The sequence below is a fragment of the Narcine bancroftii genome, chromosome 8, assembly GCF_036971445.1.
Source record: "Narcine bancroftii isolate sNarBan1 chromosome 8, sNarBan1.hap1, whole genome shotgun sequence".
Classification (NCBI taxonomy): Eukaryota; Metazoa; Chordata; class Chondrichthyes; order Torpediniformes; family Narcinidae; genus Narcine; species Narcine bancroftii.
In genome coordinates, this window is record NC_091476.1 from 18,974,551 (window position 1) to 18,993,489 (window position 18,939).

The window sequence follows — 18,939 nt, forward strand, 5'->3', positions numbered from 1 at the left end:
AGTTTGTAGCTTATCTGCATTGAAGAGCTCACTGGATGGCAACTACATCTTGCCATATTTCATAAACACAACAGATGTTAATTTTACTGTCGTGGTTCAAAACTTGCAGTTGAATATGAGTTCTCTGTTCATATGACAGCAGGTTGATTACTGGTGTGGTATTTTACAACAATCACAGACCTAAGTACACAAAATTCAGTTCCTTCTTGACTATCTTCAAGATTTAACCACACATTCTTTCCCTTTCAGTGTAAAATCGAAATTAAAGATGTAGCTGCAGAGACAGTGTACGATGTTCTACACGATAATGAGTACCGTTACAAATGGGATAAGCATGTCATTAAGACTTTTGACATTGCAAGACTCACAGTGAATGCAGATATTGGGTATTATTCATGTGAGTGCATTTATGATTTCTGCATTTAAGATTTCAATAATGTGTGCATTTCTTGCTCCAGAGATGGAATAAATTGCACAGTAAAATTATATTATTCATTATATTTGTGCAAGCAAATGGCAGTTAATTATTGGTGACTTGTTCTGAATTGCAAATTCACCCACTGGAAATTCATGCTAAATGCTTTAGAGCACACATGTCAAACTCTGGCCCGCGATATAATTATATTTGGCCCGCAAGATCATTTCAAAAATGTATTAGAGATGGCCCGCCCTGCAGCGAGAGCCGATGCTGTTTTTTGGTAATGTCACCCCCACCATCCTCCCCCTTCATTGCACATCCTTCCCCATTGTAACACGAGAAATTGTAACACGAGAAGTCTGTCGATGTCATCAGCCGGCAAGCCGGTTGGAAGGCTCCCCGCACAACCAGTCACTTCTCCCACCTGTCGAGCAGTGCAGCAGATGGGCGAGTGCCTGTGATTTCCTGTCGGCGCGACGGGCATGGCAGGCTGCGCACGGCCCCCGGGCAGCGCGAGCCCCGCGCGACTGGCACCGGACGGCCCTTCCACAGCGCGAGCGCACTTCTCCCGGTTGCCACGGCCTTCAGCGCTTGGACCTGAGTGGACCCCAGGGGCGGCTGGTTCGGCCCTGCACATGAAGAGAGAGATGGTGGCTGTCCGCAAAGGCTGATCGGCAGCGCGCTGGGCCTGAGTGGGTGGGTAAGCAGGGGTGGGCAGAGGGTGTCGGTGAGGAGTAATGAGCAGGGGAAGTTATGGTGGTGCGAGGGGCAGTTAGAGGGAGGGATGAGTAGAAAGAGGGGTGGATAGGGAAGAGGTAAAAGTGGAGGGGCAGGGCGAGTAGGGGAGGGGTGATTAGTGGGTGAGAGACGGGTAGAGGGAAGAACAGGTTGAGAGGAGAGGCAGTAGAGGGGCGTGTATAGGATGGGGTGGGTAGAGGCAGAGCGAGTGGAGTGAGGGGTGAGTAGAGGTTGGATAAAGGACTGGTCAGGTAGAGGAATGGTGGGTTGAGGGTGAATAGAGGCCTAGAGCCTGAGGAGTGAACAGGAAATGCTGAGTCCTGATGCAGGCCAAAATGGACACAGCCTGTGAATGCTGACTACATCTCCACAGGGACCAAATATATTTCCCTCAGGTCAAGCAAAGGGTGAACTTGAGCTACCTACTCCTGACCTGTAACATTATCCTCCTAAAGTTATATCCTAAAGTTTAACATTACATATGTTGAAAGAAGAGTAAACATGCAGATGTTGTTGAAAATTTCAATAACTATTTAGTTCGGCCCTCGACTTAGTCCAAGTTTTTAATTTTGGCCCTCCGTGAATTTGAGTTTGACACCCCTGCTTTAGAGGGTGCTGTGGAAACCAGGCATATAGTAGTGCCTGGACATCTTGGTGAGCTTTTTGTTTCTGTGATAGTTTGTCTAGTTGATCAAACTTCACTGATATCATGAGCAGAAGAGATCATGGGGGTAATTATACTTTTCATGTGAGATGATGATTTGTCTTGGTGCTCCTAGATTCTGTCAAGCTGTCAGTTTTCTTGATGTCAAGTCAACATAGAATTGATGCCCCTTGTTAGGGAGGCTGCTGAGATTTAATGAACTTGCCAGTGAGGAACCTGATCAAGGTACTCAGCTGGTTCTGTGAAAATGTAATCCACAATTTTTAATTGTCGAATGTTATGGCAGATATTGTATGCCTGTAATAACTGCCCTCGTTTTGCAGGGAGGGCTGTGGTAGTGATTTGTAATCCTGAAATGGAACTGAAAGTCAGCAGACACTTGTTATTTTTTTGGTGGAGAAACCACTTGTTAATTTAATCTTCATTTGATAGTTCATACATCACATGAACTACAGCAGCCTGTCTTATTGCAACAATGAGTTCAGCTTTCAGATTTACTCCCCTCCAATAACTGACAAATTTTAGGCATGCTAACACGGAAATAATTTGATGGTCACATCTGTAGTGACGGTTTTTAATAGTGTACATTTATCTAGAAAATTGATTTCAAACCTTCAAATTCTTTGCAATAAAGTACATTTTAATAAAGTTATTTAATAAACAGTAATACTGTGGCAGTATGGTCTCACAAACTAAGGAGACAATTAAATAATTTATTCATTTTTTTATGGCATTGACCAGGCTAAAATTCTTTGTGTAGTGTAATGAAATAGTTAACATTTAATCAAGCAAGGGAAAACTCCATTTGAACTTAAAATGGTGGCTCAGCACTATGTAGTTTGTCAGCCTCAATTATAAAGATCATACTGAAATTGGAGTAAAAACATAAAATTCTGTAGAAACTCAGCAGGTCTTGCAATGTCCACTGGAGGTAAAGACATACAACTAATGTTTCCGTATTGTCCTCCAAGGTATGAGTAAAAAAACAGGCAGGTGCCTGAATAAAAGGCTCGAGAGTGAAAATGGGTAAGGGGTAGAGTGCAGTCCAGCAGACAAAAGGTTTTATGGCTGTAGATGGGACACAGGATGAAGGAAAGGTTGTACTTGACTGGGGAGGGGAGTTGTTTGGGGCTCTGTGGAAGCAGAACTAGAGGAAACATAAAATGAGAGACTGCTGGAGATGAGACCTAGGGAAAGATTGGGGGGGGGGGGGGGGTGGGGGAGAGAGGGTAATGGAAACCAGAGAAGTTGATGTAAATGCCATCTAGTTGGAGGGTGCCCATATAGAATATGGGGTGTAGTACCTCCAATTTTCAGGTGGTCTCAGTCTGGCAGTGCACAAGACCTTGGATAGATGTGTCGGCATGGGAATGAAGCAGGGATTTGAAATGGCTTGCTACTGGGAGGTCCCTGGTACTACGACAAACAGAAAAGGTGCTCAACAAAGTGATCTTCTAGTCTGTCCAGTCTCTCTGTAGAGGAGACCACAATGGGAGCACCAGATACAAATTCACAAGTGAGCTGTTGCTTAACTTGGACTGTTTGGGATGGTGGTGAAGGAAGAGGTGTGGGGATAAATGGAGCACGTCCTATGGTTATAGGAGTAGGTGCCAAAGGGCCATTTGGTGGGAAGGGAGAGTGGTCTAGGGAGTGGTTCTTACAGAAGGCTAAGAGGGAAGAAGCAGGGAGATTTGTCTGATGACAGAATCACTGAGTAGGTGGTGGAAATGACAGAGTATGGACAATATAGTGGGGTGGTAAGTGAAGATGAGGCGAATCCTATCTTTGTTGCAAGTTGGGGTGGAGGGGGCCAGGGAAAATGTGTGGGCAATGGAGGATATGTGGTTGGTGGTGGAGTTGATGGTGGAAGAGAAGCCATGTTTGAAGATTATCTTAAATTATCTGACATGGAAGACTTGGTCCTGGGAGCAGATGCAATGGAGACAGGAATTGAGAAAGAAATGGAATCCTGAGAGGGGACAGGGTGTGAAGAGGTGTAGTCGCGGTAGCTGTGGAAATTGGTGGGTTTGTAAAAGATGTTTGCTGAGAGTTTGGCTCCCAAAATGGTGAAAGATCGAAAAGGGGACAGCGTTGCGAGAGATGGACCAAATTAATTTGAGGTCAGGGTGGAAGTTGGCATGAAAGTGGATAAAATCCACTTTTAAGAAGGGCATAGGCCTGAAATGTTGGTTATATATTTTTAACCTCATGGACAGTGAAACGTGCTGAGTTCCTCCAGCATTTGGTGCGTTTACTACAACCTCAGCATTTGCAGACTTACATGAGAAGAATGTTGTTTGTCTGCTAATATTTTGACTGTCATGACATACATGAAATTAATGATTTGTTTAAAATGCATGGGCTTTTTGTGCCTTTCCTTTTCTCACAGGGAAATGTCCAAGTCCCCTGAAAGATAGGGATGTGATTACTTTGAGATCATGGCTTGTCACCGACAATGATTACATGATCATCAACTACTCTGTGAAACACCCTGTAAGTATGGATTATCTCCAATATAAAAAAAAGAGAGAAACTGCGTGAAATTGGAGAGATGTTAATATAATGTATTTAACCAATTGGTTTCAGTGCTTAAGGGTTGATTTGATTGCCAGATTTTAAAGGGCTTTTGTTTGTTCGGTTTTAAATTTGCACTGGCAAAAGCTACGCTTGTCTATTCAGATTTGATGCTTGGTGCTGTTTTTTCAGTGTTCCATATACCCAGAGGATATGCTTAGACTAAATGCATGGGGTTAATTTCTTGGGTTGGAAGATTTAACCCAAGTAAAGTTCATGAGTTTTGCATAAAACTAGAAATCCATTAGGCAGGCACCATACCTGTCGTCAAGGTTATTAGTGTAATAGAAAATACAGTACTTAAATAATTTTGCAGTGCATTGCTACCTGTCCATCAGAATCCTTAATGACAAACTCAGGACTCATTTAAGGACTTTTGTGCTTAGAGATGGCATTTCTCCAAAACCAGGTAGCATATTTAATCAAACATATTAAGATGGAAATTAAATGCATAATATACATCTTAATATTTGTAAGAGTCCCCAGGACTAAGGTACACAATCCACATATGTTCTGGGAATTTAGGAGTCTGATGACCTGTGGGGGAAAAAAACTGTTGCCCAATCTGGATGTATGGGCCTGAGTGCTGCAGTACCTACTACCAGATGGCAGAATGGTGAACTTTTTACTTGAGCGGTGTGTGGAGTCCTTCACAGCCCTTTTGCCTGCATCAAGTGTTGCAGATGTCCCTCATGGTAGGAAGAGAGCCCCCCCCCCCCCCCCGCCATGATCTTTTCCTCTGCCTTCACTATCCTCTGCAGGGTTTAGTGGTCTGAGGAGGTACAGCTACCAAAGCAGGCGGTGATTCAGTCGCACAGGATGCTCTCAATAAATCCTCTGTAGAATGTAGTCATGGAAGAACAAGATTCCCTATTTGAATTAAACGCAATTTTTTTCTATCTGCAATTGTAAAGATGTCTTGTGGACAGATATTAAATACCAATCAGAAAGTTGAGAAATTACTGGAGTGATTGAAGACAAGGTCAAATAAGTTTACAGAAATATTTTTTTAATGTAGAATTAGGACTTCAGCTGCCCAACTGCAATGAAAATGAGAACTACTCCAAATATGAATCATCATTGCTGATTCAGGTAAAGATGTTTTAACGTTTATTGGCCCTAAACATCGTGGATTGAAACTTCAACTTGGTTCCAGAATTTATTTTCTTTCAATTGTTTTTCTTGTGAAGCCAGCACAGAAGATTGCAAAAATTTTAAACATAAATTGTAATTTAGTGCATTGGCTGACGAACAGTGCAGAAGCCACTCCAGTCACAAAGACCCATGGAAAAATTAATCCCCATCTGGGGGTTTCCATTGATGGGACTTGTTTTCAGAGATATTCCAAAAATTTAAGTTGGTTCTTGTATCTACAAGAACAATGGCTGGATTTAATTTTTTTTTAAAAAACCAACCTCCTGATTCCTGTGAAACCATTCCATCATGTAAAAGGCACACAAGTAGGTTAACTCCAGCATTACTCGAAGCTATCATAGGCCATTTCATGTCGGGCCTCTACCTTGAGATAGAAAAATGGGAACTTACCTTTCAGACAGCAGCCCTAAAAGGCTGCTCAGTCTCATTCATATCCAGAGGTGCCTCGAGGCGCCCTCTGGATCCGTCGAAGTTGGGGCAACTGGTGCCATAGCACTACCCGTCATCAATATGTGGCAGAACAATGGCTGTCTTCCCTACCCATAATCCCCCATGCAGCTGAAACTGGTTCCCAGAACTGTTCCTGCTGCGTGGGGATTATGGGTAGGCAAGAGGTGCGCAGGGAGTGGCCCTGAAGTAGCCTGGAGTGGCCACCTGCCGCCCCTGACTTGGAGGGAGAGGGGTGAGTGGGGAGATGGGTCGCGGGCTGACTGCATCATCAGCCCTTCCTGGCTGTACATTCAGAATGATTGGCGGAGGGCTGCAGATTATCCCTCCCTGAGAAGAGTTGGAATATGCGGCTCTGAGACTGTCACTGCACATTCAGACAGGTAGGTGATTATGCATTTTGGCAGAATTTCTCCGCCTTTACATCTCAACTTTTTGGCTATCTGAAAGAGCCTAATGAAATACAAACTCCTTTGATTGGCATGCCATCCATCACCCAAAACATTTACACCTTCCATCATCAGTACATATCAGGAAAAAAAGTCTGAAATTTACTGCAGTTTACAACACTGCTTAATAGCCCCTCTGAAACAGAAGACATTTACAAAAAAAACAAGAATTCAGATTTCTGATTTGTTGTCAGAGTACATCCATGACATCACATACAACCCTGAGATTCTTTTTCTTGCGGATGAGGCAGAACGACCACTTATGGGTGGATCAAAAAACTGCACACATGTAAACAAATAAAGAAATGTAAACAAACTGTGCAATACAAAGAGGAAAAAAACAATTAAGTGCAAAAGTATGAGTCCTTAAATGAGTCTCAATTTGATTGAGTTTGTTGCTGAAGAGTTTGATGGTGGAAGGGTAGCAGCTGTTCCTGAACCTGGAGGTGAATACCTCTTTCCTGATAGTAGCAGTGAGAACTGTGTGCTGGGTGGTGTGAATCCTTGATTACTGTTGCTCTCCAATGGCAAGATTTCCCTCATAGATGTTCTTAGTGGTGTGGAGGGTTTTGCCTGTGTAGTGTCCACTTCTTTTGCAGGGCTTTATGCTCTAGGGCACACATGTCAAACTCAGGCCCGCGGGCCAAATTTGGCCCGTGATATAATTATATTTGGACCGCAAGATCATATCAAATATGTATGTATTAGTGCTGGCCCGCTGGCCGCCCCGCCAGTATAGCGCATGCACAGCTAATACTACAAATCCCAGAATGCTTTGCAAATGCATTGGCACCGGCCTGTCAGCCCGCTAATCGCCCCCACCTCCTCTGTTTATTTTCATTAGCATGTGACCTGTTGCCCAACTCACGTGTAATAAACCCCTTATGAAAAATGGCCATACGAAAGACAGAAAACAAGACCTTTCAAGACAGGTGGGAGGCAAACTCTGACCCCAGAGTTTGATGAACTTGCATCTAAGAAGAGATGCCAAGTATCTGGTTTAGACCCAGGTGCATCAGAGTAAATCACAGTGTAGCAAGCGAAGCTTTGATTAATATTTTCTTTGGTTAACTTTGGACTATTCATAGTTGAAAGATTGGATTTTCATTGAAGCAAGTTGTTATTTTTTTGACTTGTTGGCTTGTGAAAAAAATACATTTAAAAGGAGCTTAAAGGCTATAGAGAAATATTTTTTATTGAATATTTTATTTCTCATTTGTTAATGCTTCTTCTGGAAAGCGTTTAACCAAAACTATTATTAAACATTTATTTTAATAAGAAAAAGTTTAACATTACATATGTTGAAAGAAGAGAAAACATGCAGATGTTGTTGAAAATTTTCAATAAATATTTAGTTTGGCCCACGACTTAGTCCAAATTTTTAATTTTGGCCCTCTGTGAATTTGAGTTTGATGTCCCTGCTGTAGGGTATTGGAGACCCCATACCAGACCATGATGCAGCCAGTCAGCACACTTGTCACCAAATGACTAGAAATTTGCCAGGGTTTCCGATATCATACTAAACCTCCAGAAACTCCTGAGGAGGTAGAGGTGGTTGTGCTTTCTTCACAATGCATTAATGTGTTGGGTCCAAGAAAGATTCTCTGAAATAGTGACATAGTCCTGTGGATTAGAGGTCAATCCACATTACCATAAGAGTGCCAGAGAGGATCAGTGGAGTCTCCTCCCCACCCCACCCCAACCATCATCGACGTGATCGATCAGGATTGTTGTCTTAAGAAGACACTCAAAATCATTTTAGGGCCTCTTCCATCCTGTACCCAGCATCTTTCAGCTGCTCCCATTGGGGAAGAGTTACAGGAGTATCAGAGCCAACACCAAGCTGAGAAACAGCTTCTTCCCACGGCAGTGAGAATGGTGAATGACCAAAGGAACTGCTCACACTAAATATCTGAGACTCTCGTTTGTATAAATCAATAAATATATCTATAAAATAGATGTCTTGCATGTGTATTATTTGTCTGTACGCGTGTCATGTCTAGTTGTGTGTCTGCATGTTTTTGCACAAAGGACCGGAGAATGCTGTTTCATTGGGTTGTACTTGTACAATCAAATGTCAATACACTTGACTTCCAAGAACTTGCATTTTCTCCCCCCTGCAAGCTCATAAGAACACCACCACCATAAAATTTCTCAAACTTTCATTATTGTTGGATGTAAAGTCTGGAAATGAATTTCCCAAACTATTATTATCAATAATATTATCAATCATTTGCAACTCAAAGACTGATGAGATAGTCTTCATCATCGTTTCGTTTCTTTTCACAGGATTACCCGCCTCAGAAAGATCTGGTCAGAGCGGTTTCCATTCTAACAGGTTATCTGGTCCAGTCTACAGGTTCCAGAAGTTGTCATCTTGTATATATGGCTGAAGCAGATCCCAGAGGTAATAGAGCTTGTAATGTGTCATTCTGTGCTGTTTGCTTGCTTGTTTCTGTCTGGAGTTGTCCTTGGTTTTCTAAAGCTGTTAATTGTGTTTCTTTGTGTACAGTTCCACCACACTTTATATTGTAGACTGTTAGCAGGCATGAAGGCACATCAGTGAGTTGAATTTGGGTTGATATCAATCTGCAGTGGGTGACTATGCCGAACACCTAATCTGTGGGTCTAATCTTGAGCTTCCTGTAGCCAACCTTTTTGATTTGCTCAACCATTCCTTCCCTGATGTGACTGTCCTCTGCCTCATCACCTGTCAAAGGGAGGCCAAACGTAAACTTGAGGAAGAACATATTGTATTCCTCCCAGACAACCTTCAATCTAATGGTATGAACATTGATTTTTCTAACCTCCCCCCTCCATTTCTTAGGTACTCCATACATTCCTTTCTATTATACTTTTCTCCCTTCAGCCTATCAATGATTTCCCCTAATCTCTCCCTCCAGCCAATCACCAGACTTTCACATCCCACCCCTTTTTCAAATCTCTGTCAAGACTGGTGAAAGAATGAAATGTTCAAAGGGTCCTGACCTGAAACTTTGACTTACTACTACTAGATGCTGTCTGGTCTGCTGTGTTCCTCCAGCATTTCTGTATTTTCATTTTACTTCAGTTTAATTTTTTTCTTAAATTTTCTTTCCCAGCCCCATGATTTCTCCCTGTGTTTCTCTTTATCTCTCACTCCTTCTGACCTATCACCTCTGGGGCCTATACCCAGCTTCTTTCAGCATTTAGATATGTAATTTTTTTTCCATCTTGGCCTAGATAAAGGGTTCCAACTCCATGTTGACTGACCTGCTAAGTTCATCCAGCAATTGCAGCTTTTGTTTCTTTCTCCAAGATCAGAGCTTGGCTGCTAGCAATATTAGCTTGTGAAAGAGTTAATATATCCTGCCAGAGGATTTTAAAAAGGCAATGTTGGTACTTCTGTAGTTTGAGTGCTTCTTGTATGTGGTTCATATATCAAAATCGTACCATAAGGAGGGATTATTGTTATTCTGTGGAACGTGACTCTGGTGCCAGTTGTTTTTGAGACTTTTTTTGGTGACTGAACACTCTGGCTGCATTGGTAGAACTCTGCTGTTTTCAGTGGGACTGTGACTTTGGATCCATTTGTCAGGATTGAAGATGTATTGTAGAGCAGACATGGAATAGTTTTAAAAAAGGTTTTCTTGTAAAGTGTACGAGTATTTTGGAAGGGAAAGGCAGCATATTGGAGTGCAGCAATGTAGCTGGCTTCACAAGCCTTCTTAAACCTCTATACAGATACACAATCCTTTATCCGGAAAGCTCCAAAATCTGGCATTTTGTTCCTTGCGCTGGTACAGCGGAGGGAAAGAGACAGCAGTGCGACTCGGGTGGACGGGGGGGGTGAGAGGAATGGCAGCGCAACCCGGCTGGGCGGGGGTGGGTGGGAGAGGAATGGCAGCGCGACCCGGCTGGGCGTGGGGGAGAGGAATGGCAGCGCGACCCGGCTGGGCGGTGGGGGAGAGGAATGGCAGCGCGACCCGGCTGGGCGGGGGTGGGTGGGAGAGGAATGGCAGCGCGACCCGGCTGGGCGGGGGTGGATGGGAGAGGAATGGCAGCGCGACCCGGCTGGGCGGGGGTGGGTGGGAGAGGAATGGCAGCGCGACCCGGCTGGGCGGGGGTGGGTGGGAGAGGAATGGCAGCGCGACCCGGCTGGGCGGGGGTGGGTGGGAGAGGAATGGCAGCGCGACCCGGCTGGTTGGGGGGGGGGGGGTGGGAGAGGAATGGCAGTGCGACCCGGGTGGGCTTAAATCTGGGGCCACTGGCTTTTGTTCTGAAATTCAGATTCTGGAAAATTTACTGGTGATTTCGAGCTGTACTTGAGTGTTCATTACATTTATCAGAGAAAAATGTCTTGCTTGTAATATTTCATTTGTTTAAACCCAGCAAGTTTTAATTTTGAAAATATTCACATTTTAAGATTGGGGAGGGGATAAAAAGAGGTAAAAATTAGTAGTGTGATTCTGAAAGGAATACCTGATTTCGAGGATGGTTCTTTTTAATTTCTCCAACTAAGTTTTGATTATTTTTCAGGTTCTCTGCCAAAGTGGGTCATCAACAAAGCTTCACAGTTTCTGGCTCCCAAAGTAAGTATTAATTACTTAGAATCACCTTCCATAATAGCCATTAAAAAAAATAATAAACTTTAAAAAGTACCTTGATTGTATAAATCTCAAGTATGCTTTCTAAAACCCAAAAAAATAATTGTTCAATTGGTATGCTGAATATCGTAAGGCTAGACATACTAACAGGACTGGATAGTAATTTTTAAAAATATTTTTTAATGCTTGCAGGCATAGATATTGTTCAGCAATCATGTGTTCTCAGTTTTGATGACTTTCTATTCATTTTAGTGGTTTATGAAATGGATTTTAATGTTGACTTCTTGTTGATTTGATTTTTTATATATTTTTGATTTTTATAGACTCAAATTCAAACACCCAACACAATCTCTTTCAACGCTCAAAAAAAATAGTATATTTATCAATTTCCCCTCCCCACCGCAATACATGCGGTCATATAAACTATACTAAATACAAGTGGGGTTCATGGCCCCTACAAAAACAATCAAGTTGATTAAATATCAAAGGTAAGGAATAAAAAGAGAGAACTAAAAACAATACTAGAAAAGCACGTCATCTGCATCAAGTCCTACTTTATTAATTCCACTCATTTCCCTGCTGGGATGGATTGCTATAGTGCCCATATTTCAAAGGAGGGGAGCTAGTCAAATCTGCGTGCCAATGTATTTCAAATAAGGTTGCCACACTCTAATGAATGTCATACTTCCTTCTTAAATTGTATGTGATTTTTCTCCAAGGGAATGCAATTTTGCATTTCCATATTCGATCGTGCAGTATTTAATAGGGGGTCGGACTTCTATGTAATGGCTATACTTTTCCTGGTTTTTCAGGGCGACCTTCACAACTAAATTTGGTATTTAGACAGTCTAAAACTCGTGTCCCCAATATTTCCCAGAAGGTACAACTCCAGATCCTGTGGAAAATCCATTTTCGTAATTTTTTTTTTTCAGAATGCCCACGATGTCCTTCCAGAATGATCTCACCCTTTTGAGATGGAGTGGATAAAGGTTCCAATCTCCACACCACACCTAAAGCATATTTCTGGCTTTGATTTGTGTATTTTTTGTGGTGTGAGGTACAGCTGGTGCAAGAATTTGTATTGTACCAACCTGTATCTGTCATTGATGACTCCAGTCACACTGTCTAGACACAGGTCTTGTCACCACTCTTCATTGATTGTTGTGCCCAAGTCTGATGTTTTTTTTTCTTTAATTTTTTTTCTTTCCCATCTCTCCATTGCTATCTTTTCACTGATTGCACGTAGTCCAATTTGTGCCTGGGGGGGGTGGTGGGGTCCCTCCCTCAAAGAGTGAGGTGATAAACCTTACTGGGGCTGCCCAATAATATTTTTTTTGAAATCGGGTAACTTTTAACCCCCCCAGCCCCCCACCCCCAACCAAATTATAGTCCCATGTCAACTTTTACATGGAGATTCTAGCCACTTTACTGTTCCACAGGAACCTTCTGACACATTTGTTGAGCATCTTTTAAATTTAAAAAAAAAAGCCCTGGGGTAACAAAATAAGTAATGATTGGGGGAAAAAAACTGGAGCCCTGGCATCAACTTCATTCTGACACAGTTAACTCTGCCCACCAGTGTTATGGGCAGAGTCCTCCATCTAGCAAGGTCCTCTTTAATCTAACGGAGCAAAGGGAGATGATTAAGTTTGTATAAATTGTCCTCTTTTAACCCCAGATATTTAATGCCTTCTTGTGGCCACTTAAATTTACTTTTTTGTTGATATTGTCGAATCCCTGTTCATCTAAGGCATAATCTCACTTTTGTCCAGATTTGCTTTGTACCCGGAGACCTTCTTCCCTCCTCCAGTGAGGTCCTCAGCCTGGTCAATGACCACCTTCTACCCCCCTCCCCCCCCCCCCCCCCCCTGTGGTCTGTCAAATATACTAACACATCAATGAAAAGGTTGATTTTTCTGTTCCCCCTGGCCCACTCTGAACCCCTTTACACTGATCCTGGTGAATGGTATGAACCGTGCTGGGGACAATGGACAGCTCTGCATACTGTTTATTTTTATTGTGTTAACTTTTGAAAATATTTCCATGAAATCCTTTGGGTAATCTTTTAATGTTGAATATGCTGAAATTCTCAAGGAACATGAACCAAATGGGACCAGCTTGGTCAGTGTGAATAACTTGGCCGAAAGGCCAGTTTTTTTTTGTGCTGCACAAAGTCTAAGGTTTTAAAGGAATATTTCCATTTGTATATTTTTAGGTTCTTAAACAACTTCACAAAGTGTGTCTCAAGTACCCAGAGTGGAAACAGAAGAACAGACCAGATTTCAAACCTTGGCTCTACCCAGAGCAGAACAACCTTCCAACCATGAAACTGGATGTACTCTCAATCCAGCATGCAGATTCACTAGAAAATATTGATGAAAGTACCTTATCTGAAGAGAATTGTAGTGATGAGGAAGGCCTAAAAGGCTGAAATGACATTGCATTCCTTCTCTTACTGTAGCCCCTTGAAGTTTGCAGGAGATAAAATTTATAATTGGCCCTTAGAATTTGGGTGCAAATTCTTAACAGTGGGTTAATTTAGTGATTTGGGAGGTTGATGTTATTGAATCAAGATTATTTATGCAAAGGATCTGACATTCAGACAATAAATTATTATATATTTGCGTTTGCTGTGAGTTAAAAATGTTATGATCTTGAATCATTCACAACAATGGGTTATATGATTTAATTGAAAAGCCCTTGTGGTTGGAAATCTCTGGATTTCTCATGAGTTGACAAGAATTTCTCCTTTAATGAAAATGAGGAACTTTTGAATTGTAGGTTTGTTGTCTCTGGGGAGTAAGAAATGCTTACAAAGAACTTGTATTTTGTTGTTTTTCTGCTTTACTTGAAGTGCTTTAACATTTTTTTGAAAGGACGAATTAATATTGATCTGCACCATCTCCTTTCAGTCAGTGGTTCTGGTCATGATGTTACAATTTTGTGACTCACTAAAGGATGTGACTGAGATTGATTCTTGGTTCTTACCATAGAGTTACTTCATCTTGATGCTGCAGGATAGTGTTGCCTCTAGTCTCTTGTGCCAAATCTCTGGTTGTTGTGTTTTGAACTGATTTCCAATGCAAGGGGAGAAAATATTAAGTTTAAATCTAGAACTTTAGGAGGCATGCAAACTGATGTTTGTTCATGGAACTAAAGGTTTATTGGTACAAGATTTTGGAAATTGAGATTTAAAGCCAAAAATGGTAGTTGGAGATATGCAAGCCTGTGTCTCCCTGCTGGACCAAAGCTTTTGGAATAACAGCAGCATGTTGATTCACTTCATTTTCCCCCAATTGTCTGAGATTTTAAACATTACCATTTGAATTCCCACATTAAATGAGAGATGCTTCCGTTTTTAAAAAAAAAATCCTATGTAAATAAGAGGGAGACTTAGAATTTGCAGTGGGAATTAGGGCTGAAATGGAAAGTCTTCCATGTAAATGAAAAAGGTCAGGAGTCAGAACTACTACTGAGTGAGAAAATGATTGAAATGAGAATAGAGAAATTTGTAATGAATGTGTGCTGACATGATGTTTTTTTATTGCTTTTCTAAAAGTGATATTGTCTGCCACAATGAATCACTTGTTTTAGTAAGATTTGGTCGATTTTTGTACATTAGCATGTACGGTGCCTTTTTATGTTGTTGGGATGCAGATGTAAAATAACAGGGAAAAGTTTTGACTTTTGAAGTGGTGGTTGGACCAGAGTATTTAATGAGGTTTCATTAGTGAATGTTACTCAGACTTTAAAAAAAACTATGCTGGCAATAATGATTATTTTCATGTCCACAAACTGAAAAACTGCCATGAGCTAAAAGACTCCACACACTATCTGAGAGCAAGGCAATGTTTTAACACTGCTTCTGTGACACACAACATGAAAATTGATACTTTGGTATGGTCATGAAGGTTTGATGGCCTGCAGTTGTGGTCAAGAATTAGTATTTTTAAGCAAGAATGAAGTCCATGCACCTGCAGTTAATTGCAATTTTTTAAAAATAAAAATATTTTGTCCAGAAACTACAATAGATTAAGGTACCTGCATTATATTGTTAAATTCTGCTTTCAAAACATTAATCAAGAAATTTAGGCAGAATCCTCATTTTCTTAAACCCTGTTGGACTGATCAACTTTAGATATGGATTGCAACCATTAGAAACTGTTGAGCACTAGAGTGTTAAGTAGATTGATGGTGTAGGTGAGAATGAAGTTAATATATTTTGAGAATAAAATGGAATTGCAATTGGGAATACTTTTAGTATGTGACCTTGGATTTTGTAACAATTTTGGGATCTCACTTCTAGTAAATGTACAGGTATGTGGTCTAGGGAAATATTTTAACCTGCATTTGTTTGTGTAAACTTTTCTACCAAGCAACATTGCCAATTTTAATACCTTTTTTAGTGTTTTTCTACGACTTATTGGGAATTTGTCCTCTGCATTTCATAGGAGCGATTAGATTGAGGCCTCCCTTTATAGAATTAAGCTCCTTACTCAAATCTCCAGCACAAAAATGCAAGGAAATACTTCAGATGATATTTTGTTAGGGAATATATTGAGTGTAAAATATCAGCCACCACACTTGATGAGGCATTTTTCATCAAAGAATCATGTTTATGTATTTGGAATCTGAGGTCTCTACATTTTAGAAGGAAGACTTTAAAATATTCTACTTTTGTGAGAAGCTTAGAATTTGCAGTGGGAATTAGGGCTGAAATGGAAAGTCTTCCATGTAAATGAAAAAGGTCGAGTCAGAACTACTACTGAGTGAGAAAATGATTGAAATGAGAATAGAGAAATTTGTAATGAATGTCATTTTTACATGCAGAGAAATTGGTTCTGCAATATATTTTGAACATTGTAATGAAATTCAGAAAATATAATACAGTACTTGCTCAAGTTGACATATCTAATAAATGGTCAGTTAGGATTTCGATGCACTGATGTCAGTTTGGTGGCTGGATTCAACATAAAGAAGAAACCAATCTGAAGTTTTACCAAAGCTGTTGCGATGTTCACCTCAAATTGATAACACCAAATAATTAGTGCATCTTTGTCCAATCCATAACTAAATGAACTCGAATTAAATTTTAATTGTGCAACTTGGTTTTTAATTGGCATGTAGGATGAAATCTGAAAATGCCACATTTGTTAAATATTGAAATCTTGGTGATACTGATTTGAAACCATAAATTATGTCATTATCTTTTAGCTTTGTTTATGAAATGTGCCTTGGGGTTTGAGTCAATGTTAGAAGAATGCCGGGACAAAATGAATAAATATGGAAGGCTGGGCTTCTATTTTGTTGCACTAAGTCTTATTTGAATTGTTAGAAAATTTCAAAATACTTTCTGTATTTTGATTTACCATTGCATAAGGAAGAAAATGCAACACAATTTCAGTTTCCCAATGTAACAGATTTGGTGAAGCTTTCTCCTGAAACATTTTATCAGGTGGCTTAATTCACATCAGGTGGTCCATTTGGTATAAATGACACTGTCTTGCTGTTTGCAAAAGCTGAAACTTCTTTTGGGGGAAAGTCTGCAACATCCCAATCAGCAGGCTTAAATGCGGGTTCTACATTTGTTAAAGCCTATTTTTGGTAGCATATTAAGAGAATTGGTCAAAAAGTTGTACTCTTGCTTTGATACTTAAAATGTACTGTGCCATAGGGACTATCTACCTTCCATGTGTCTGTGATTCTTGTCAGTACCATCAAATTAAACTGGTTTCCAGTTTTTGTATTTGTGAAGGCAATTCTAAATGTTAATTCTGTAGTATCTATTTGAAATACAAGTTCTACTCTTCCTCCTCAAAAAGAGACGGGAGAAATCTCAGATACTTCCTACTTGGGTAAATTTGACAAACAATGGTTGCAAATTTACAATAAAATTAATAAAATTCCCTTGCACTGGCATGCACCCGCCATGAAGAATTTCACAAATCAAGTACCGAAGCAGCATGTATATTTTGCTGCTAGCTTCCAGGCACTAAACAGAAATATTTGTGGCAAACATATCTTGTACAACAGCTTGTGTTTATTCTGAAAGTGAACACGAGGGTAGAGTTTAGCTATATTATAGTGATTTATTTTATTGCACAGAAAATGTTGTGAAAGTCGTATTTAACATCAAAAACCTGAATGCCCCAAAGGACACTCTTCACTTTAGTTAATTTTTGAAGCTATTATTTTCAAATGATGTAAGCTTGCCAAAGTAATTTTTTTACACATTTTTGTGATTTGGGACAAGCTGATTTACTGAATTGCATGCATTAATAAATCTTTGAAACAATTTAAACAATTCCAGGGTAATGGCTTCGTTGATCAAAATAATTCTGGAGAAACTTTTGAATAGAATTGTCGAGAATTTATTAAAGCTGAAGACAAATTTACTAACTTTGTTACATGATTAAAACAATCATGGCAATATGTTCTTAAACATGCTTTAATTTTGGAATTTGAATTTTAGCATGTGAAGTTTTGGTTTGTGTCAAGCAGGGAAGAGCTTTATTCCAGGTTAGCAGGAAACCAAGTCAATTGAGGGTTAAAACTCTTGATAATTCTCCAGTGCATCCTGAATGAAAACTGAACACCTTAATTACATGTGTTCTTTTTCACTGCAATGCAAGATCAAGTGGGGAAAATATTAATGGAAATATTCTTGCACCTTTAGTCGAACTTTATATACTATTTGCATAATTTCCTCAAATTTTTAGAAGAATATAGTTTGCAGCAATGAAAGGAAAATTTTGAAGATGGGAAATAACTAAAGACTTGCATTCTATTTTATCAGGAATGTTAATGTTGAACACTTTCATTAAAAGTTTTAAAATGAAGCTTGCTAGGAAGGGCTTTCTTAAGAATGAATATTGAATAATAATTTTTCTGAAACTATTTTGCACTAACTTAACGATCACACTTAAATCACTTCACAGGGGCCAACATGGTTCTGATGTATGATGTGAAGGACAATGTCCATTGATGGCATATGTTGAATCTCTAATCTCCCTATTTGAAAGTATCTGTCCAACTATAATTGGGTTTATGTATGAAATGACTTTGCTCTAGTGTTGCTTCATGACTGAAGAATAAAATGGCCAATAAAAAGTAATAAAGCCAAAATATTGGGCCTTTTCCAGTTCACCAATTAAATAACCTTTGGATAGTTAATCAGCCCATGCAGATGATTTTTAAACACCAATGTAGTAATGTAGTTACAGCACTCAACATAGGCTTTCAATGTTTTCACAATTGTCTTTGATTTCTCAAGTGCCTTTTAGAGATGGAGGGGAGAATTGAGTGAATATGGATGAATCTTGCACTTTTGCTTTATCAAAACCTGATTACAGTATTGTCAAATTTGTACTTGAATCAAGTGATTGTAAATCAGATATAAATTGTTTACATTGATTTTGTTTCAACAGCAGAAATAACTTCGTGATTAGTTGTTGCTTTAAATTCTATCAATACGTTCCTTTCTGCACTCTAATTTTTTTTTTACAAGTAAAATAGAGTTATTGAACAATGATGTGTTTATCTTGCCTCCGTTAAAATCCTGGAAGCTGACATATGGTGCTTTTCCAAGATGAACAATATTTGAGCATATCATAGGGCAAAGTGAAAGTGACTTTCACTTGAACTGACGAGAAGACACTCAACGCAATAAATACTTGTGCAGCAAATGGACATAACTGTTTCCTAGTTGATGAATGGAGTACCGTACTTCAACTTGCAGCAAGAATTGTTGGTCAGACACTTGAGTATCAGTGTATAATCTCCCTTTATATAGTAGTTTATTTTATTAAATCTCAGGAATTTTTCAAGGGTAAGGTCTTTTGTTTAAGGTAAGATTTCCGATGGGGTTAAATTATTCAATGTTCCTATGGACACAGATGGTTATTGAAA

General features: G+C 39.9%; 1 protein-coding gene across 1 annotated transcript in view; it reads left to right on the forward strand.

Annotated features, from left to right (window-relative positions):
* Positions 1-18,467, forward strand: part of LOC138740430 (START domain-containing protein 10-like) — a 28,015-nt gene extending 9,548 nt beyond the window's left edge. The window contains exons 2-6 of the mRNA XM_069893039.1: positions 250-397; positions 4,210-4,313; positions 8,735-8,852; positions 10,964-11,016; positions 13,247-18,467. Of these exons, the coding sequence (XP_069749140.1) occupies positions 250-397; positions 4,210-4,313; positions 8,735-8,852; positions 10,964-11,016; positions 13,247-13,462 (639 nt within the window). The 3' untranslated portion in view covers positions 13,463-18,467. The remainder of the gene's footprint in view (positions 1-249; positions 398-4,209; positions 4,314-8,734; positions 8,853-10,963; positions 11,017-13,246) is intronic.
* The last annotated feature ends 472 nt before the right edge of the window (positions 18,468-18,939 follow it).